General features: G+C 43.1%; 1 protein-coding gene across 1 annotated transcript in view; it reads left to right on the plus strand.

The window, feature by feature from the left end:
• The window catches only part of LHCGR (luteinizing hormone/choriogonadotropin receptor), a 56,292-nt gene that overhangs the window by 33,998 nt on the left and 2,005 nt on the right, over positions 1 to 20,289 (plus strand). Inside the window, exons 7-10 of the mRNA XM_036335535.1 lie at positions 4,710 to 4,778; positions 10,075 to 10,149; positions 13,713 to 13,898; positions 16,582 to 16,662. Of these exons, the coding sequence (XP_036191428.1) occupies positions 4,710 to 4,778; positions 10,075 to 10,149; positions 13,713 to 13,898; positions 16,582 to 16,662 (411 nt within the window). The remainder of the gene's footprint in view (positions 1 to 4,709; positions 4,779 to 10,074; positions 10,150 to 13,712; positions 13,899 to 16,581; positions 16,663 to 20,289) is intronic.

Below are 20,289 nucleotides of genomic sequence, written 5' to 3' on the forward strand. Positions count from 1 at the left end.
TCTCTCATCATTGATGTTTCTATCCCTCTCTCCTTCTCCCTTCTCTCTGAAATCAATAAAAACATATTTATATATAAAAATAGAACTCCAGGCCTGCTGAAAGGCAGGAGGCATGACCAAACCAGAGAGAGAGGGACCCCATGCCATAGAGGCTACGAGCCCCACATGAATGGGGGAGTTCTGATGAACATTCAAAACTAGGGTCCTGGCATCAGACAGTAGAGACCAGTGATAATTATCCCTACAACCACTGCCAGGGAATCCAGCACACAAGTGTCTTTATGCATGAGGAATTATTCCTATATAAAAGGACTTCAGCAAAGTGGCACATGGAGAAGACAGTAGCAAACTTAGGATCCCTATTCTTTGAGATGGTGTTTGTATAGTTGTTTGATAAAAATTTGTTGATAGATATACCGTCCTAGGACATATATTCTAAAATAGTATGTTTTGCCCTTCAGCAACTGGGTCTTTTGAGTCCCTGAGAGTCTGTAAACATAAGTTAAGCTTTCTTCTTTGAAATCATCCAAAACTAGGTGAGTACATGATCCAAGAGGGAACTGTAGTATAACATTAATATAACCTAAGAAATGCTTTTACAGTCCAAGGAATATCTGGAGTTTGCTATAAGGCAGCATTCAGAATTAAAGTGTCATCTGTGGTTAAGTTCTAAAGTCTGAGTCTTATTTTGAACAAAAAGGTACTATTCTCTCTGTTTGATCACAAGTACTGACATTTGAATAGAGAACCTAGACAATGTAAAGTAAGGTGCAGCTATCATAATAGAGGAGAGGAGGAGGAAAATTCATTTCCCAGCCTGTGACAGCATCCTCAAGGCAAAGGAAGCCTTTCTCATTTAATCCTGACACCATGATGTTTTGGAAAAAAGTTATCTGAAGTGACTCTCCAGATGTTTGAATGGGCACAAAGCATTGTGCAGGCCTGACAACATGAGGTCTCCCACTCGCATTTGTAATTTCTCCAGAGTAAGGAAGCCAGTCCTTTAATCAAAACAATGCAGTGCATTCTATTGTGTGAGTCTGGTAAGAACAGAGACAAAGAGCAGCAGTTGAAAAGGAAACAATGATCCATGTTCTTTGCAATATTGGCACAAGCAGGACCCAGGCTATTCAAAAAAAGACATGAAAACTGTCCAATTGCAAAAATGTCAATGATGCCAACACAGGCGAAAGGTGGTTGAGGGCTTTCAGAAAGTGAGGACATTTGGGGCAGCCTAGGCCACTGAACTGACCTGCTCCACCCAGGAACAGAGAGACCTCTACCCCAGTGGAATTCATTTAAACAGTGGCTGCATTTCATGAAATTTCTGACCAACACATGGAAAGGAAGACCCTTCCCTTCAGTTCTGGTAGGAGAGCTGGAGGCCACTGTTGAATATATGAATGATAGGAACAACACATTAAGTATTTACTGTGTTCCAATAAACACTATTTCTAAGTGTTTAACATGTTTACTCTTTTAATCCTCACAATAGCTTTTGAGATCAATACTATTATTATCACCTCTATTTTCAGATTAGGAAATTGAGACACAGAGAGGTTAAGTAACTTACCCAAAGTAATTCAGCTCATAAGCAGTAGACTTGGATTCAAGCCCAGTCAGTTGGGCTCAGGGCTTGCAGACTTAACTTAGAGCATTATAAGCCCCACCAAAAAATAAAAAAAATAAAAAGTACAAAATCCCAATATGTATCAAAACTAGGATCATCAAGCCAGCACCTAGCAGTGATGGGGAATGGCATCCAGACAACTGCTGGCAGCTTTGCTTTGCCAAAATCAAAGTAGGGGCTACTTCTTCTTGATCCACTACACATGTAGCTTCATCACATACAAGGCAAAGAAATCAATAAGGGTACTAGACTCTGGACTCAGTTCTGACCAACAGACCATCTGGTGTGCACTATGGAAATGATGAGAACTGTATGATCCTATGACATGCCCTAGGGCCGTGGTCAGCAAACTGCGGCTCGCAAGCCACATGCGGCTCTTTGGGCCCTTGAGTGTGACTCTTCCTAAGCCTTAGGAGTACCCTAATTAAGTTAATAACAATGCACCTACCTATATAGTTTAAGTTTAAAAAATTTGGCTCTCAAAAGAAATTTCAAACGTTATACTGTTGATATTTGGCTCTGTTGACTAATGAGTTTGCCGACCACTGCCCTAGGGCAATGGGTCCCAAAGTGGCATGCCCGGGCTCACTGGGAGAGCTTGCTATAAAAGCACATGCTCCTGGGTGCCACTACCAGAGTCTGATTCCGTACATGATTCTGATTCAGTGGATGGAAGAGAATGCTTTGATGAACACTGACCTAGCCTCTAAGAAATTCAATTTCAAAAAAGTTTAGAGAAAAGACAGGTAGGATTCATTCATCTAATAGAAACTGCTATATATAACAAGATACTGCCAAATAACTAGATACTACTAAAGAAAAATATTCTAAGTGTAAAACTTAAAAAAAATCCAGTGGGACTAAGTGCTAAGGAGGCAAGAAGGTTGTTTTTGATTTTACAAGACAACAGATATAAACCAAGCTCCTACCCCCTCAGATTCTACAATTCAAATGGAGAGGGAAAATTAATGAAAAATGGCATCCAGTAATGGATTACAGAATATGGTTAAAAGCTAGCACATGCAGCCTTAAACTCAGAAGACTCCCAGAAGGAAGCACAGGAGAGCAGGGGAAGCCAGGGAGGCTGCGGTGGGACAGGGCCTCTGCTCCGCCCAGCCTGATGGCCGAGCCCCTGCTAGATAACAGGCAGCATGAGAGGCCTGAGGGTTTTGTGGAATGAATTCGTATCCTCCCCTGTTCTCTTTGAACTCAATCTAATAAGAAGACTTTATGAATTATTTCATAACCACTGTATTTTCTGAATTTCAGTGTTCAAATATCATGCTTCAACATGAGTCCCACTTCTATTTATTTATATGCTGATTTGTGTCAGGTGTGCTGGGGACTGATAGAAACCACACACAAAAAAAAATACATACATATTACACGCAAACACTACATACATATACATATACACATACACATACATATACATATACATATACCAAGATAAAAGTGCTTTCAGGTGACAGGCACGTGGGGCGAGAGTAGGTGGAGAATATGTCTCAACTCTTGCTCACATCACATCCCTCAGCCTGTTCCTGTCATGGCTGTGCAGCTGCAGCAGCCCTGTAGAGGGAAGATAGGACCCTGCCAGACACAGGAGTTTAATTTTATGTTTTACCACAGCCCTTTCTCACCTGAGTCTTTCATCATTGCTCATGAAGAACTTACACCAATATTTCTACTTAAGCTCATTGGACTATGATTTGTAGTAAGAAATTCATCTTCCATAGACCCACTTGTTCATCCAATTCACTTAACATATACTTGCTGTACTAATCCCAGGTGCCAGCCACTGTTCTAGATGCAGAGGATTCTGCAGAGAGCAGAAGAGTTTATATTCTGCTGGGGGTGGGCAGGGGGGGCGTAGATAATGAACAAGTATAACATAACTGTGGGTCAGACGGTGGTAAAGCAACAGAGGGAAAACAAATCAGAGAAGGGGGATAGGGAATGCTGAGATGCTGGAGGAGGGGAGGATGGTAGTTAAATAGGGCAGCCAGGAAAGGTGACCCTGCAAATCAAACACAGCCTGCAGGAAGAGGGAGAGGGGGTCATCTCAGGGAAGAAAAGTAAAACAACCAGCAAAACTGATGTGCTAGAAGGAGCCACAAAGTGTTTTCTGGTCCCATTTTTGCCTCCTGTGGGCCTTAGACAAGTCACTTTCCTCTCTGATCTTATTTCCTTCTTCGCTAAATGAAGGGGTGCCACTTGATTCTTTTCAAGTTTCCTTCTGACTCCAGCATTCCCCAGCATTGATCTGTGTTCTTAAAAGCCTCCCGTGTCTTATTCTGGACAGACATGTATGTATGTGTGCGTGTGTGTACGTATATTTATATGTATATAACATACAAAAAGTATGGAACAAAATTTCATAAACAACACTACCCTAATTGCATCCATTCTGTTCTAATCACTTCTATTTTATTTTTTAAATGCTGATTGCACCCAACTATATTGATTTCATTATCCAATAATGAGTCTTAAAGAACTGTTTACAGACATTGAAATCTTCTTGGTTGTGGAGCCAGATATGGTACCAAAACTTACACTCGTCCAAGAAAAGGGATAGCTCACTCAGCACGGGAGTCTTCCTCTGCCCTTAACTTTCAGCAACCCAGAAAGCCCAGGTGCACACAGGCCTGCACAACCGCAGGCAAGACTTGAGTGTTAGTCAGACAGGTCTGGCCTCAAATCCCACTTCTGCCACTGCTTTCTTTGATCTTCTGCAAGCTGCACAACAACACGAGGCTTAGGTTTCACATCAGGATAATGGAAATGACGATGAAGATTAAATCATATGCTATACATACAATGGCTGGCTAAGTATCTGATACTTAATAAACATTTAAAACTGGTGGTGGTGAAGATTGTAATGGTGGAGGTAGAGGCAAACTGGAGCAAAAAAACCCACAAAACTTCATTTTACCAGGACCTTAGAATCTAAAATGTTAGTGAAACACAGCTAAGACATGTGAATGCCAATAATTATCTTAGCAATAAACATCGCAGGAGGAAGGATGTGTGATTCCAAACCGTTTCTTTCTATCCTAAACCCTCTCTCTTCCCTCTTCAGCAAACTGTATGGAAATGGGTTTGAAGAAATACGAAGTCATGCGTTCAATGGGACAACGCTGATTTCCCTGTAAGTACGCTCATTTCCCCAGCTCATGAATAAAAATGATATATTACTCTGGCTTCCAGACCACATTCAATCTTCAGCAACTAACTCAGGACAAAAATAAACTTTCAAGTGGCTAGTCCTCAGTGTTTCATGCATGTTACTAGGCAACTGGCTGGCTGGAAACCCCAGAGCACCCTGATTTCAAAGATAGATGCAGCCGGAATACATTGAAGTTGACAGCTTGCTGAAATATTCAACACCTACTTTAGGCGCCACCATCTCACAGCCTCCCTCTTAGCCCCGGTGCTCAGGTTGAGGGTGTGTTAGAGGCAGCATGATTTCAGCAAAGAAATTCTTCCCACTGGCCCCACTGCAGAGAAATTGGGTAACTCCATTTACCAGCTAATCAGCCATAACAGACCCACTCAGAGTCCCATCTCCTTACTGAGGGGGGTGGGAGGTAGGCGGGGGAGGGAATAGGCTGCTCATTTTCCACCAGGTGAGGGAGCCAAGAATATTCACCATACCCTACTTGAGTCCCAAGTTGTTAGCAGCTTTTATTTTTTAATTTTTATTTATTTTTATTGATTTCATAGAGGAATGGAAAGGGAGAGAGAGAGAGAGAAACACCAATGATGAGAGAGAATCATTGACTAGCTGCCTCCTGCACGCCCCCACTGGGGATCGAGACCACAACCCAGGCATATGCCCTGGCCAGGAATTGAAATGGTGACTTCCTGGTTCCTAGGTCGATGCTCAACCACTGAGCCACACCAGGCCTGGCCCCAGTATTAATAGCTTTTAAATCAAGGGGAGCATCCCAACCAACTGGTTCCTTCATTGTTCTCAACCTCTTTCTTTGTAAGGCTCCTTTTCTATTAGAGTGGTTCAAAGCTGAACCACTCTAACAGAACCCTAACAGGAACAAGGTGACTGATGATCGCACTGCAGCTGTGTATAATAAAAACTAAGAGCACATGAAAACCTCAACTGAAGTTAAAATTAAGGAAAATAAACAAAAAGTCTTTTTTAATAAGTCGATCATATAAAGTATGGTCTATACCAGTGCTTGTCAAACTTTAACACACATAAGAATAATGTGGGAATTGTTAAAACACAGATTCCTGAGCCTGATTCCCAGAGACTTTAATTCAGTAGTTCTAGGATAATAGAGACTAAGAATTTGCAATTTTAACAAGCTATCAGGAGATGCTGATGCTGCCAGTCTGAAGTCGAGGAGCATAAGTCTACATAATATATTTATTTTAATTATATATATTAACCAAAGACCCTCTTATGTAGATACCATTCTACATAACTTGGTGGCTAAGAGAACAGACCTAAGCGTCACTGACTGGACTCTATATCCGATCCCACTATTTATCAGCTACCTTGGAGAAGTTACTCAACCTTTTTAAGACACAGTGTTCTCATCCATAAAATAGAGCCACTAATAGCTTGTTTTGAGGATACCCACCCCTGAAAATGGAAAGGTCTATTTTGTACCCTCAGTACTTAAAACAGTGCCTAGCACAGAGTAGGTGCTCAATTATTATTTATTACATCACATAATTATCAATGAGTAAATGATAATTAAATAAGATTAAATTTTTATGCACATACTAAGTGCTCAAGAAACAGTAGCTTTTTAAAAGTTGTCCTTCCTATCATGGAGTAAATTTCCCATCATTTTCTTCTTGACTTGAATTTAATGAAGGGTCCAGTCCAGCCAAGTGAATCTCTTTCTGCCAAATTTAAATCAGAGGCCTATACTCTCTTGGCACAGTGCTCTCAGATGCCTCATTCCATTATCCACTCAAAAAGTGTGTGCCAAGCATCAGCTGTGTTGAAGGGAACATGCTATATTTTCAGAGGAAATGAGCATGAATAAACCTGGTGTTTGCATTGACAGAGCCTACAGCCTAGGAAGAGGCATCTCCAAATGGTATGCAAACTGTACACTAAGTCGTAACTGAAACAGAAGACAGGGAGAAGGAAACCAGAGAAAGCCTCACGAGAGAGGCAGACTTTGAGCTGGGCCCGAGAGAGGCAAAGACAGAAGGAAAATGCATTCCAGGCCAAGGATAACAAAAAGAATGGCCCAGGAGAGGAAGCAAGAGATGTTTTCATAGACCAGCAAATACAGTGGGTCCTTGACTTACGAGTTTAATTCGTTCGGAGACTGAGCTTGTTAAGGAGCTCGTTAACTCAAATTACTCTGTCAACTCAATGCAAAAAATAGGCCAAGAGACAGCTGGTATCTCAAAAAACTCATTAGTTGGGACACTCTAAGTCAAGGCCCCACTGCAGTAGCTATTAGAAAGTTCTAGTTATGGGTGGACACAGCAGGAAGTGCCTTAGATGCCAGAGTAAAGAATTTGGACTCCGTTCAGTAGGAAATGAAAACCTAGAGGGTCATCTGTTAGCAGGGACGGCAGAGGGTTAGAAAGGGTAGCTCAGAGCTAGACACACAGATGTCAGGGTTATCTGAAGAGAGGGGGCAGCTAAAGTCCTTTGTGGCTGAGGTCACCTACGCAAGGGGGAAAATAAGAGGACTGAATATAAAACCTGGGGAACAAGACATGAGGAAGAGAAGCCAAAGCAAAAGCAACCAGGTGGAAGGAAACCAGTGGAGTAGACCTTGGGAGGTCAGGGAAAACAGGACTTCAGGAAGGAGGGCCTTGGTCACCAGTCTCCGCTGCTTCAGAGATGCCAGAATGCGCGTGAACTTCGAATAATACAACTACTCAAGGTTCTGAATCCCCCATACCTCATCGTTGGGAGAAAGAAGAAAGCAAGAACAGAAATCAATATCATTCATTTATTCGTTCAAAAAGCATTTATTAAGCATCACCAATATATTAGGCACTTTGTTAAGTGCTGGGTCGCATGGTAGAGTAGAAACACTCCCTGTCCTCCGGAAGTTTCTGTTCTAGCATAAGGCACAGACAAAAAGGGGGTAAGTTAATTTCTTGCAGGTAGTGATTTGTACTATGAAGAAAATAACCTATTGCTGAGATCTGCGAGAGTACAGAGGGGCGACTGACTTTAGGCTAGGTGATAGCCTCACTGAGAATATGATATTTAGGCTGAGCCTAAAAGATGGCAAGGAGTCCACCATGGCAATAGCAAGGGAAGTGTGTTACAGAAAGAAGCAGCATATGCAAAGGTCCTGAGTTGGGAAAGAAACGGAATTTCTAAGCTCCAGGAATTTCGAGGAGGCTGGTGGGATTGGAGGGTCATCTGCAAGGGGAAGACTGGTGTGGGATAAACCTGGAGATAAAGTAGGAGCGAATCATGCAGAACTGAGGGGCTATGGAGAGAAGACTGAATTCTCTTCTAAGAATAAGACCCATTGAAAGATTTAAGCACAGAAGGAGGAGGAGTTTTCAAAACTGTTAAGAAAAAGTTTCAAACTCTACATTCAGCCCAGGGTCTGACACCTTCCCCATTAATAGGCCTGTCCAAAGGTGTTCAGAATGACACCAAAGCTCTGTCAAGTTCTCAAGCACTCTACTTACTAAGGCAGGACAGGGTGGAGAGGGGCAGTATTGGAAGGTTGTCCTCAGATACCTCCAAGGGTCCAAGAGTCAGGCCACATCATTCCCACAGCACCATGTTAGGAAAGTTTTGGGTTGAGTTGGGGGTTCCCCACTCTGTTTCAAAAGGCCATGCTGCCTATGTTTCTCACAATGGGAGGACCAGGTTACCTGGGAGAGTTCCCAAAAGTGCCCTCCAGAAAAAAGGGGTCGAAGAATTTGATTTACCTTTGACCAAGTTACACAATGCAGTTATCAGTACCCAGAAAGATCTGAATTTTAATGAAACATGCAAGATGGTGTCATGAAATTTGAAAAAATTAATTGGACCTGGCTGACATGAGGATTATTTGCTCACAGAACTCAGTTTCAACAATTTGTGACCAGAACTGAACATAATTAAAACAAACCAAATCAGGAGGAACAACCATGGAGGCTCAGGAAGGAAAGAGTCTTTTGATTTAGATTTTAAACAGCAACTGACTCTGACAACCTCATCTTTTGAAAGTGGAAATATACCCAGGGAAGGGGGTGATGTGGGACTGACAGGTGCTTTCTGATGAAAGGGCTGAGGGATTCCAAGGATAATGCTTAGTAGAAGCACGTGGAAAACAGCTACCCAGGAAGGAAGATACAGGGGCTCTTGCATGGAGACATGCGCAGACGCTGGAGAAGATGGAACACTATGAGATGTGCCAGGTAATTACCTAGCCATCCTGCAGGGGAGAGGCTGGTGTTGGTGCATCTGTTCTGCCATGTAACACTGTAACATGATGCAGAAGAATCCTGTTCCCATGCTCAAAATCACACCAACAGTGGACGTCTACTGTGCCACTGCCCAGGGATTCCAGAATACTCTTTGAGTCCCCCCCCCCTTCTCTTATAGGAAGAAAGTGCTGAAAAGAAGGCTGGCAAGACTGAGCCCAGGGACTCCTCTCACAGCTCCTTTGACCACCCAGAGAAGGGCCTGTGCTTGGAGCCCAGCCTCAGAGCCCAGACAGGAGGCTACTCTGCAGGGCCAGCCTGGAGTATCTCTGAGAGTTCGTGCTGAGCTGCTTTGAGTTAAAGGGAACAGAATCCCTCAGGTAGCCTCTGCCTTAGCAGCTCTGGGCTTCTGCCACAGGCAAGAGCAGTGGCCCTGAATCTTTTGTTTCCATAACATGCACACCTGGTTATGATCACATACACAGCACACACCAGCAGGGCTCCCTGGTAATGCGACAATTTTCTCCACAGCCTGTACTTCCATCCTTTCTCACCCCCTTACAAATACATTTAAAAAAAAAAAAAGTACAATTAACATGATAAAAGGGGTGACATTGAATGAACCCTACTTTTTCTTTTTAAGGAAAGTATTTGCAAACCTCAGTATATCACTAGTAACTTCTGAGACCTCCAAGGTCAGGACAACTGAGAGCCTTGATCCAGGGCAGGCTGCACTTCACCCTCCAGCCCTGAACACTGGAACAGCACCCTCCTCCTCCCAGCTGTGACAGTAATCGCCCATAACCACAGGGCAGAAGGGGTGAGAGCCCTTTAAGTTGCAGGACAAAAAGTTCCAGCCAGTAGGGGAAATCACAAAGGAAAGGTGGGGCCAAATACACAATTTCACAATTTTGCCAAGACTAGCATGTCTTTCTCCCACTTTACCTACAGTGCCCCATGTACCCCTCAACCCTGAGCACCATGCACAGGCTAGCCCAAGCATGAGTGTACACAGCTGTGACAGGTTACACAGGAGGTGCAGACTCCACTAAGGACACTGTCCTTCCCCACAGGGAGCTGAAGGGAAACGCACACCTGAAGAAGATGCACCACGGAGCCTTCCAGGGGGCCACAGGGCCCAACATCTTGTAAGTACAGTGGTGCTGCCTCCCCACCCACCCAGTGCACCCCAACAGGCCTGCTTAGGGTGTCTAGCCACGTTATCCCCAACCTGGTTTGTGGGGCATCAGCCTCTACATGTGAAAGGGTTGCTGTAACAAAGCACCACCAATTGCATGGCTTAAACATTGGAAATGTATTGTCTCCCAGCTCTGAAGGCCGGAAGTCTGAAATCAAGGGGACAGCAGGGCTGGTCCCTTCTGAGGGCAGCAGGGAGGGACTGTTCCAGGCCTCTCTTCTCACTGCTAGTACTTCCTTATGTCGTGGCAGTGTAATTCCAATCTCTACATGACACTCTGTGCATGACTGTCTGGTTCCCGTGTTCCCTCTTTGTATAAGGTTACCAGTCATACTAGATTAGGGCCCATCCTAATGAGCTCACTTTAACTTGCTTACCTCTATAAAGACCCTATTTCCAAATAAGGTCACATTCTGAGGTACTGAGGGTCACAACTTCAATGTATGAAGCTGGGAGAACATAATTCAACTCATAACACTAAATATGGAGGCCTCCTCGTGAGCCGCCAAAGGGTGGCTCCCCACCTGGCATCCACTCCTGGCCATCTTGGGCTAGAGGTCTGACTCACCCTGACACCTGCTGGACAAGGCTGATGTTCTGTGTGTCAGGCTCTCTGAGGGTGCAGGGAGTGGAGCCAAGTTCCCTTAGTTACAGGGGTTTAGTGTGAGGACACGTGGGGAAATTAAGAGGAACAGGAAATGGGATCAGCTGTCTCCTGACAAAGCCTTGGGAAGCCGGAAACATCCTACAGCAAACAACCTCTGCTGCAGTCAGGTTTCAGGGAGAAATGCAACAGGTCCAGACACTGAAGCTCTAATGCAGGGTGTCTCGTCACCCCTTGTGCCAGTCCATTACTTGCTAGTCTAGTACACTGTTATCATGCATTCAACAAGCATGGGCTGACACGTCCTGTCTGCCAGGCACCATGCTGGAGAGGCTGATGAGCAAACCAGCTCTGCTCCTTGCCCTTAAAGGGACTACAGACACATAGGGCAAATAGAAACTAACAAGCAAAGCAACAAACAAGAGAAAATGGGAAAAGCTCTAGAAAGACAGTGAACAGAAGCATGGGGAAACAGACAGGATCAAATAAGTAAAGAAAAGATGTAGTGTGCAAGATGGTATTGGTTGTGGAGAAGATACAGTTGGGGGTGAAAGGTTGGGAAGGGGAGTTGCCATTTTAAAGAGGATGGTCAGGAAAGAATATCCTAAAATGTTGTCATTTAAGCAAATACCTGAAAGAAGTAAGAGAGCAAGTTATGTGGATTTCAGCAGGAAGAGCATTCCAGGCAGAAGGAACAGCAAAAGCAAAGGCCCTGAGGCAGGAACCCGCCTTGTGTATTTGAAGAGGAGAAAGAAGGCTGGTGTGGTAGAGTGAGCAAAGAGGACAGTCCTTAAACCTAAGGACAGACAAGTGGCAGGGAGCCACGTCACGGAGGGCCTTGTGACCATTAGAAGGATTTGCCTGTTCTCTGCGTGAGATGAAGAGGCTCTCGGGTTTTAAGCAGGGGAAGAAATGAACTTACCCAATTAATCTTTTTATCCTAGCTCCTGCCAGTATCAATTCATGATTTTGTCTACTTTCTATCTCCCACCATTATAAACTCCAAACTTCTTAGCTCTGCCACTAACTTCTAACCATCTGCTCCCTAACTCTCCTATTCACTATCAATTCTTGCCTCTGTCTACTTCCTAACCCCTATCACTATCAACCCCCGCCTGTACTAGTGCCTACCCCTCACACCATCCACTCCTGACTTCATCTACTTCCCAGCTTCTACCACCATCCATTCTGATTCTCTTTTCTTCCTCACTTCTACCCCTGTCAATCCTCTCTCTACTCTCCACTCGGTCTCACGCTTACTTATGACTTATGACTTATGCTTCCTTATGGTTCCCACTACCTCATGGCTCCTGCCTACTTCCTTCTCTGCTATCTCTCAGCTTCTGCCATCCTATCCTAGGGGGTCCCCTTCAATATACCTTACATTTAACATATACCAGACTCAGACTCTGACAGGTTGGTTGATGGCTCCCCAATCTAGCACATCCTGTGAGCAGAGCTCTTACAGCAGGTTGGCCGCCAACCTGGCCACTGAACAGCTGAAGGGAATTGCCTCTGGGTCAGGCACAGGGCACCCTGCATGACAGTGTTTGCTTGAAGAGCTGCTTGGTAGGCCTACTTTGAAAGGACTGTGAGCACTGCAGGCACCTGGTCTTCTTCAGAACAGTGGGACCAGACACATCTCTTACTTCCCAAGAAGCTATTATCATTTCGCCTGTGGATTTAAGTGGTGTCTATATGAATTCCTTCCATCCACGCCCCCAAAATATTTTCCCTACAACTCTGTCACTGAGACTGAAAATCTATTATCAGAGATACACTCCTTTGTAATGAGTCCTTGTCATTTCTAGAATTCCAAGTTAAAATATATCCCCCCCAACACACACACCACCACCACCACCACCACAACCAGGCCTGCAGAGTCGTGTGCTCAATCCCTGAAACATCTGAGATAATCACTCTATAAAGCAGAATGAGAACACTGGTACCTAAACTGATAAGGACACAAAAGCAGGAAAAGTCTGCAGTCCCTGGGGCAGATCTCCTGCCTTTATTGTTCCACTAAGGCCAACACCACACATCATTCCCTGTTGTCAAGTTCATCTGTCTATCCATCACCTATTGATCCCCTCCCATGTATTGGGGAAGTTTGCTGGGTGGGTTGGGGGTGGGGGGCGGGTGGTGCTGTGCTGCTGGAAGAGTTTCATGGGGCATCAGCAGCAACCTCTTAGAAGATGGGCAGCGTTTTTAAATTTCCACTCACTGCTCTTCCTCCTCACATTTAACTTGTTCAGAGGTTTCTTAAACATTGCCTCGTCTAGAAAAACTGAGGCGTTCAGAACCTTGTTTACAAAGCCTGAGCTCTCCGCACAGCTCTGCCCACATGGCCAGTTCGCTTGCTTTGGACTGATGAAGCCAGGTTGCCTTTAGAGGATGTGCATTCTGCTTCCCAGGTAGATGATGGCTCACGCCACACAGCAGCTATGAATAGCGTAGCCAGCCTGTGCTCCATGAAAACGTACCCTGCAGGGCTTGATCAATCAGAGACCAAGGCATCTGAAGCCCTGACTGTTTCCCCTGGGGTAGAGCACAAAAGCTGATGTCACCGCGTGTGCCTGCTGTCTCATAAAGCAGGTAGTTGTTTCACTTTTGCTAAGTGGAGAGAGGTAGAGGGGGGGAGAGACGGAGAAATGCTAATGAATGCATGACAGGTACAAGGAGTTATACTCAACCTTGACAAGAATAATGGGGTGCATAAGAAAAAAACACAGCATAGCTTTTTTGAATTTAGATCTTAATGAGAGTAACTGAAATGGAAAATTAGGGGAAGGCAAAACAGAGAAAACATTCCTCATAATCTAGAATGATGCTATTGTTCAGAGGAAGTTTCAATGAATCAAATGTATAATATAAATAAATAAAAAGCCTTTCTCCCTTTTATTGTTCAGGGATATTTCTTCCACCCAACTACAGGCCCTGCCTAGCTATGGGCTGGAGTCCATTCAGATGCTAATTGCCACCTCATCCTATTCTCTAAAAAAATTGCCATCAAGAGAAAAATTTACCAATCTCCTGGATGCTGTATTGACTTACCCCAGCCACTGCTGTGCTTTTAGAAACTTGCCAACAAAAGAGTAAGTAAAAAACAATAAGTAAAGCCTGCCAAGCTGCGGCAGCAGCTAAAACATCAAAACGCAACTGGTGGAGGGCTCCCTGCCCTTGCACTCCCTGCCTTCTAGGCCATTTTCAGATAGACAAGAAGAAAATGAACCATCCTGCTTCCTCCTGAAAACCAATTCCAAAGAGTCACTTCACCCTGCAGCTAGAGACTTCTGAACCCTATTCTGAGTTAATTGAATTATAGCCTTAAATTATTAGGCTATCATAGCAGCTGCAAAATGGATACATTACCAGCATTTCAAAGATCAATTAGCTCTAATCCTTATCAGAGCCAATAATTCCTTAAGAGGTGGGGAAGTAGCCTCAAGAGGATAAATTTTACCTAATGTCTTAATCTTTAATAAAAGATAGACAAAATCCCTACAGAAGGTTTTTAAGTTATTTCTCTCACAGCAGCAGACCATCTTGTTTCCGAACAGAATCCTAGCTCCCTAAGGACCAGCTTAGGGAACAAAAGGGCACAAACTCCTGGCTGGTTTGTGTCCAGTGAGGGACATCTTACTACTGCAGCTGACTCAATTCGATGCAGAATGGAATGACAGGGTGTTCAGAATTTCATTCTTTCCTTAAAGCAGTTTTCCAGACCTTTTTTTTTTTTTTACTGAGATGCATAGTAAATACCTTTTTTTACATTTTTACATTGTAACCCAGTGCACATCACATATGTAACTGAAGTAAAGCAAAGCAATACTTAACTTTTCACATGTGACACGCTCTGAAGTTTTCTTGCCTATTTTTTTAGTCTGCTTTGTTCCCTGGTTGGTTGTGTGTTTGAGAGGGCTCTGGGTGCACAAAGAAAAGAAGGGCTCATGCCAGGCTTCCTGAGGAAGTGACTTCTGCTGAGCCTTGAAAAACAGGTAGGAGTTGGCTAGACAGGTGTGGGGGAAAGCATGCCACAAAGACAAAACAGTTCCTGTGAAGGCACAAAGGCAAAAGACAGTAGGATGAAAGTCATTCAGAAAAACTGGGACAGGAAGACTTCTGGGTACACAGAGGAAGGTGAGTGAGGAGATGAGGGAGAGGTGGGCCATGACAGGCTCTGAGTGCCAGGCCAAGTTGTTTAGAGGATGGGGAACCACTGAAAATTTAAAGCAAGATTACTCAGACTTCCTTTTATCAAATATCACTCTGGCAGGAGGATGGAGGATGGGTTGGAAGTGAGCAAAACTGGTGAGAGACCAACTAGGAGACAGTACAGACAGTGGTTTATGATAAAGCTGACTCTGAACACCACTTTTGTGGCAAAGAGGTCACAACCTTCCTGAAATTACTGGCATGCACGAAATTTAGTTCAGGGTTGTTGTTTTTTTATTCCAGTAGACTTCTGGGTATAAAAAGGGGGAGTGGATTATGCAATTGTGGACCAGTATCAAAGTACAATGGGAATGTAGTCACACAGGGGTTGTCTTGAGTGGGATTAACTGACTCCTTCCATGTCCCTAAGCTCAAAACCTTGGATGCTAGTGAGGATGCAGAGCCTGAAGCTGGGCCAGTGGATGTTTGTGCAATCTCTGAGTCACCCTTTGCCCTGCAGCTGCTAAGTCTGGATAATGCTCACAGCTGCCTGGGCAAAGGGCCCCAAAAACTTCCTTGGTATCTATGATTAAAATTTCAAAAAAGATAGACTAACCCCACTGCTATTATCTGAAGGACAAGAACAACCACATTTCATGTTAACTGAAGACTGGTACACACAGAACCCCTTAGTGTCAGATTAGAGCTAGCACACCACGCGCGCACACACACACGATTTTATTTAAATTTCAGGATGTATAATCCTCACCCCGAATAACAAGCTGATTATTTAAAATGAGTCCAGTGGGTCAAATAGTTCAGATATACTCTCCATTTTCCTGCTTGTATACAGTCATTCCTAAAAGAAACGAACTCTTTTGTTAATATTGGGAAGGATAGTGTATAGAAATGCCTAGTTCAGATTGCCTCATATCTCCTTCCTCCTTAGGGAAGATTGAGGTTCTCACAGCCTATTGTCCTTTCTTCTATTTCTTCCTCAACTTTTCCTTTGTTCCTCCCTTTGGTTTCATTTCAAGAATATAAGCATATAGGCCTTCTTTAATTCTTTGCCTCCACTCTCACCCCCTTCTATTGGCTAAACTGCTAAAAGGGAAAAAAATGAAAGAAAAAGAAGCACCCACATATACTCCTGGGGGAGCAGAAAATTCACATAATGTCAGGTCCAGTATCTCCAAATCCTTATGAATGAGATTCCCAGTTACAGTTCAAAGCCATGAACTCTGAAGGGTTATTTGTTCATTGAGGCCAATGCAGTGAGGAGGGTGGCAAGAAGCAAACCTTAATATACCATAAAGGCAGCTTTTAATGAGCATTTAAAAAACTGTAATTCAATCTGACAAATTTTTAAGTTTTTTCCTCTCTAGAGCCCACACAAAACACTTAGCATTCAAGCATTTTATCAAAGCTGGAGGCACTCTAATGACAATTCAGAAGCCTCTGCTCTCTCCCCAGGAAGCGTTTCAGCTAGGACAATAGTGCAGAACATGAAGCTGGTGTAATCGGCAAGGAATTTAGATGAACAAAGCATAAATAGACATGATCAGATTTAGTTTGAAGACCAAAAGCTCAACTGGTATTTTTTTTCCACCTCTTCTCTTTCAGGCAGAATTTTTCATTTTCCATTTTTGAAAACTTTTCTAAACAATGTGAAAGCACAGCAAGGAAACCAAATAATGAAACCCTGTAAGTATTGCATGCAAAGAAACTCAGGAAGCCCTATCTCATTCTGCATGTCCCTTATTAGTATTATCAGTGTAACAATTTTCTTTCAATAAAAGTCCTGGTTAGGGGGATGTTTGCAAAGCATTTAAAAATACCTTTAAAATGAGAACTTTTCTTTGCAAGTGGCATCCAGTTGATCAGATAGCTCATTCAATTGGTTTTTTTAAAAAAAAAAAAAACCTCTATAAATAAGTACCTACTTGTTCATTCTACAATTATATTAAATTCTCAAAAATCCAAATTTTATTTGCAAGTATTTTAATGTCATTAAGGGCTTGTTTAAGTAAAAATTTAGTTCACTAGGAATTTTCACTAGTCATATGGTCAGTACCCCAGCAAGATCAACCAATGGCAGATACAGCTTCTAGAAGTAGCCACTTCCTTCCAAGACACCTAGGCCACCTTGACCACTCCACTCTGGAGCTCAATATTACTCAGCCTCAATGCTACCACTAGCATATACTGGATGGGAGCTAAGTTACCATTATACTGACTGATTTTTTTTACATTTTCCTGGCTGCCTTGGCATTTCACATACCTCCAAATGTAAAAAAACATGCCTCAGAAGATAACCCCAGTGTCCCCAGGCCACATCTACTGTGATTTAGAAGTTTGATCATTCCCCCATGTGTTCTTCAGGCTACAAAACCAGATGCCCTTCTAGGATATCATGCCAATCTCCTGTCCCTCTTCTACATCTTTTTCCCCTTTTCTTTTCCACTATCAATCTACAAGTTATGGGCAGCAGGGTAGTATGATGGAAGGACCCCGGGCCTCGTAGCTCCTCAGAGTTGGATGGGAATCCTTGGCAGTAATGTTCCTGTAATGCTGGGTATTCCTGGACAAGACTTCTTCATCTGTAAGGGACAGCAGAAACACCGTTTGGCTTTCAGAACTGAGTTGAAGAATGTGACAGCATCAAGGGTACATTATAAATATTATACTCTGGATCCTTTTCTTGTTCTTTTAATTAGGTCTGTCACCATCTGGCCTCCGGTGTTTCTTTTTCTCACTCTTCCCACTCTTCCCTCTTGATAGCCTCCCTTTCGGTCACCTTCCACATTATTCTTTTGCGATTGTATGGCTTTTTTCTCATCAACAGGAAACCACTTCTGGGTTCAGCCAATGGTAGCACCAAGGGATGGTTTGGGGGAGGGGAAACTGTAGGTCATTCTCAATAATCCTCATTGGCCCCCACCACAAGCCTTCCCCAAATGAGCATATAATCTCGTTTGCTAACACTGCTTGAAAACAAGTCCCCTAATCTCCAGCATTCTCAAATCTACCTGAAATTAGTCATTTTGCTTCCTGCAAAAACATTTTTATGATAAATCCCCGTTCTCCCTTTCCCACCAGATTGCTGCTATTCCTAAGACCCTGGAGTTTAGAAATTGTAGAGCCAGCCACTAAGCCTTACCTGCTCTCCCCAAGATATAATGGTGTGCTTATTGTTATGGCTGGCCCACTGTTCTACAACTCCCATCTCCTCTCCTTTCTTCCTTCATTGTGGCTGGAGCAGTGGTGCTACTGCTCCTCCTTCCTCTGACTCAATATCGCTAAGCCTATATGAGTCCATTCACATTCCCTCCATAAGCTTCAGTACTTAACACAGCTCCATGCTGGGTTTTGTCAATAAGCACAATGCTGCCCTCAGAGCCATCCCAGGACACAAATGTAAGTAGCCGCAGAGGGGTATTTGGTCTGAAGATAAATCACCAAGGAGAATATTGCTAGACATATACTCAGTAGTGCAAAAAAAAAAAAAAAAAAAAAAAAAAGAGATTGGGCGAAGGACCAGGGGAGTAAGAGAGGGAATGTGCCTGACCTTTTACTGATATTAAATGTATTCAGAATTTTTAGAAGTTTTCTAGAAGCCAAAACAGTTTTGCTAAGGGGAAAGGGATAAGGGAAATTAAGGCAGCAATCATTTGAAAGTTTACACTTGATTTAATACAGACTTTTATTTTGTAGGAATCATCCAGGGAACTTGTTTAAAATGCAGATTCCTGGGTTCTGTCCCTAGAAAGTTTGATTCTGGATTTGAAGTAAAGCCAGGAATCTGTATTTTACAAACACCCTGGTGATTCTGATCCTTGGAAGTGGTCCAAGGACAACACTTTGAAAAAGGCTGATTGGGAGCTGGTGAAGTAGAGGAAAGGCCCCTGAACTATGGGTATACAGACCTCGTGTTGCCACAGGTGCCTAGTGCCGGGGATCTTAGGCAAGCCACTAACCTGCTTTAATCTTGGTTTCCTTAACATAAAATGAGGGGGTCAATGAGATGGTCTTAAGGATCTTTTTAATGCTAAGAAATAACCTATTTTCTTTAACCATGCTTTATAACCACCCTCTTTAGAGATTAAAAAGATAGGTAATTATATTGATGTGCATGAATTGAGGACTTACATTTAATAATGAAACATATGAGTTTCCTTTGCAGTCTTCTGTGCATAGCAGCAGAGCTTCTCCAGTTACAAATTGCTATCTATGAATTCTAGCACCTTTTTAAAGTTCCGGGTCATAGATTTATTTTTTTAAAAACTTGTGTTCTTTTATTTAAGTAATTACGTTGCTCAAATATATCACTCCATCCACTCACTGAATTAGGTACACACTTCCTTATATGGAACATGAGAAGCTACATTTTGAAAGTAGAGAAAAATGCTTGTTTAATGTGTGAGGAACCCTCAAGTGAAATACATAATTGTAATGGCCCTGACAGAAAAAAAGTTATGACTAATTCTCCAGCTCCCAAGATTATAGTAGCAGACTGTGAGCAAAGAGAAAATTTGTTGAGCCTACATGCATCATACTGTACACAGTGATTGTCCCTTCCTCTCAGAGCGAGGATCACTCTGGTTTATTCATTGCACACACATTTACTGAATGGATACTCAGAGCCAAAATTGTGTGAGGCAATGAGATTTCAGAAATAAATAAAACCTAGTCCCCTGCCATCAAGCAGCTAATAAACTATTAAACGCATCATTACATAAAGGCAATGTGGTTTGATAATTACAATAGTATCTAAGTGCAGCCACGGGGGAGAGAAGGGGGAATAAACTCCTTGGAGGTGTAGAATCAAGAGAGAGAATCACAGAGCTTAACTTTAAGGATGAGGAGGAATTCACCAGGGAAATGAGAGGCAAGGGAAGAAGAAGTAACAGCACATGTGTACAAAGACAGAGAATGAAACAGTAGCACTTATTCTGAAAGCCACTAGTCACTTCATGGACCAAAAAGATGACTGCACAGGGGATTTGTGAGTTAATCATAAGAATCTCTAATATTCACTGAACACTTAATATGTGTCAGGATTTATTCTAGACATTGCACATGTGTCAGTGCACTTAATCCTTAGTATGACCCTACCAAGGAAGGTATGATTATTGCCCCTATTGGCAAATGAAGAATTTGAGGCACAGAGGTATTAAGTAACTCTCCTGGTTTTCCAGGTAGTCTTGCTTCAGAGCTCATGTTGTGAATGGTGCGGCACTACTGCTTCCTGGAGAAGGAATTGGAGGAGGGGGCAGATCAAGGAGGGACCTGGAGGTCATCACGAGGAGTCTGGATTTTATCCTATAGCCA

This window comes from Myotis myotis, unplaced genomic scaffold (assembly GCF_014108235.1).
Source record: "Myotis myotis isolate mMyoMyo1 unplaced genomic scaffold, mMyoMyo1.p scaffold_m19_p_14, whole genome shotgun sequence".
Taxonomy (NCBI): Eukaryota; Metazoa; Chordata; class Mammalia; order Chiroptera; family Vespertilionidae; genus Myotis; species Myotis myotis.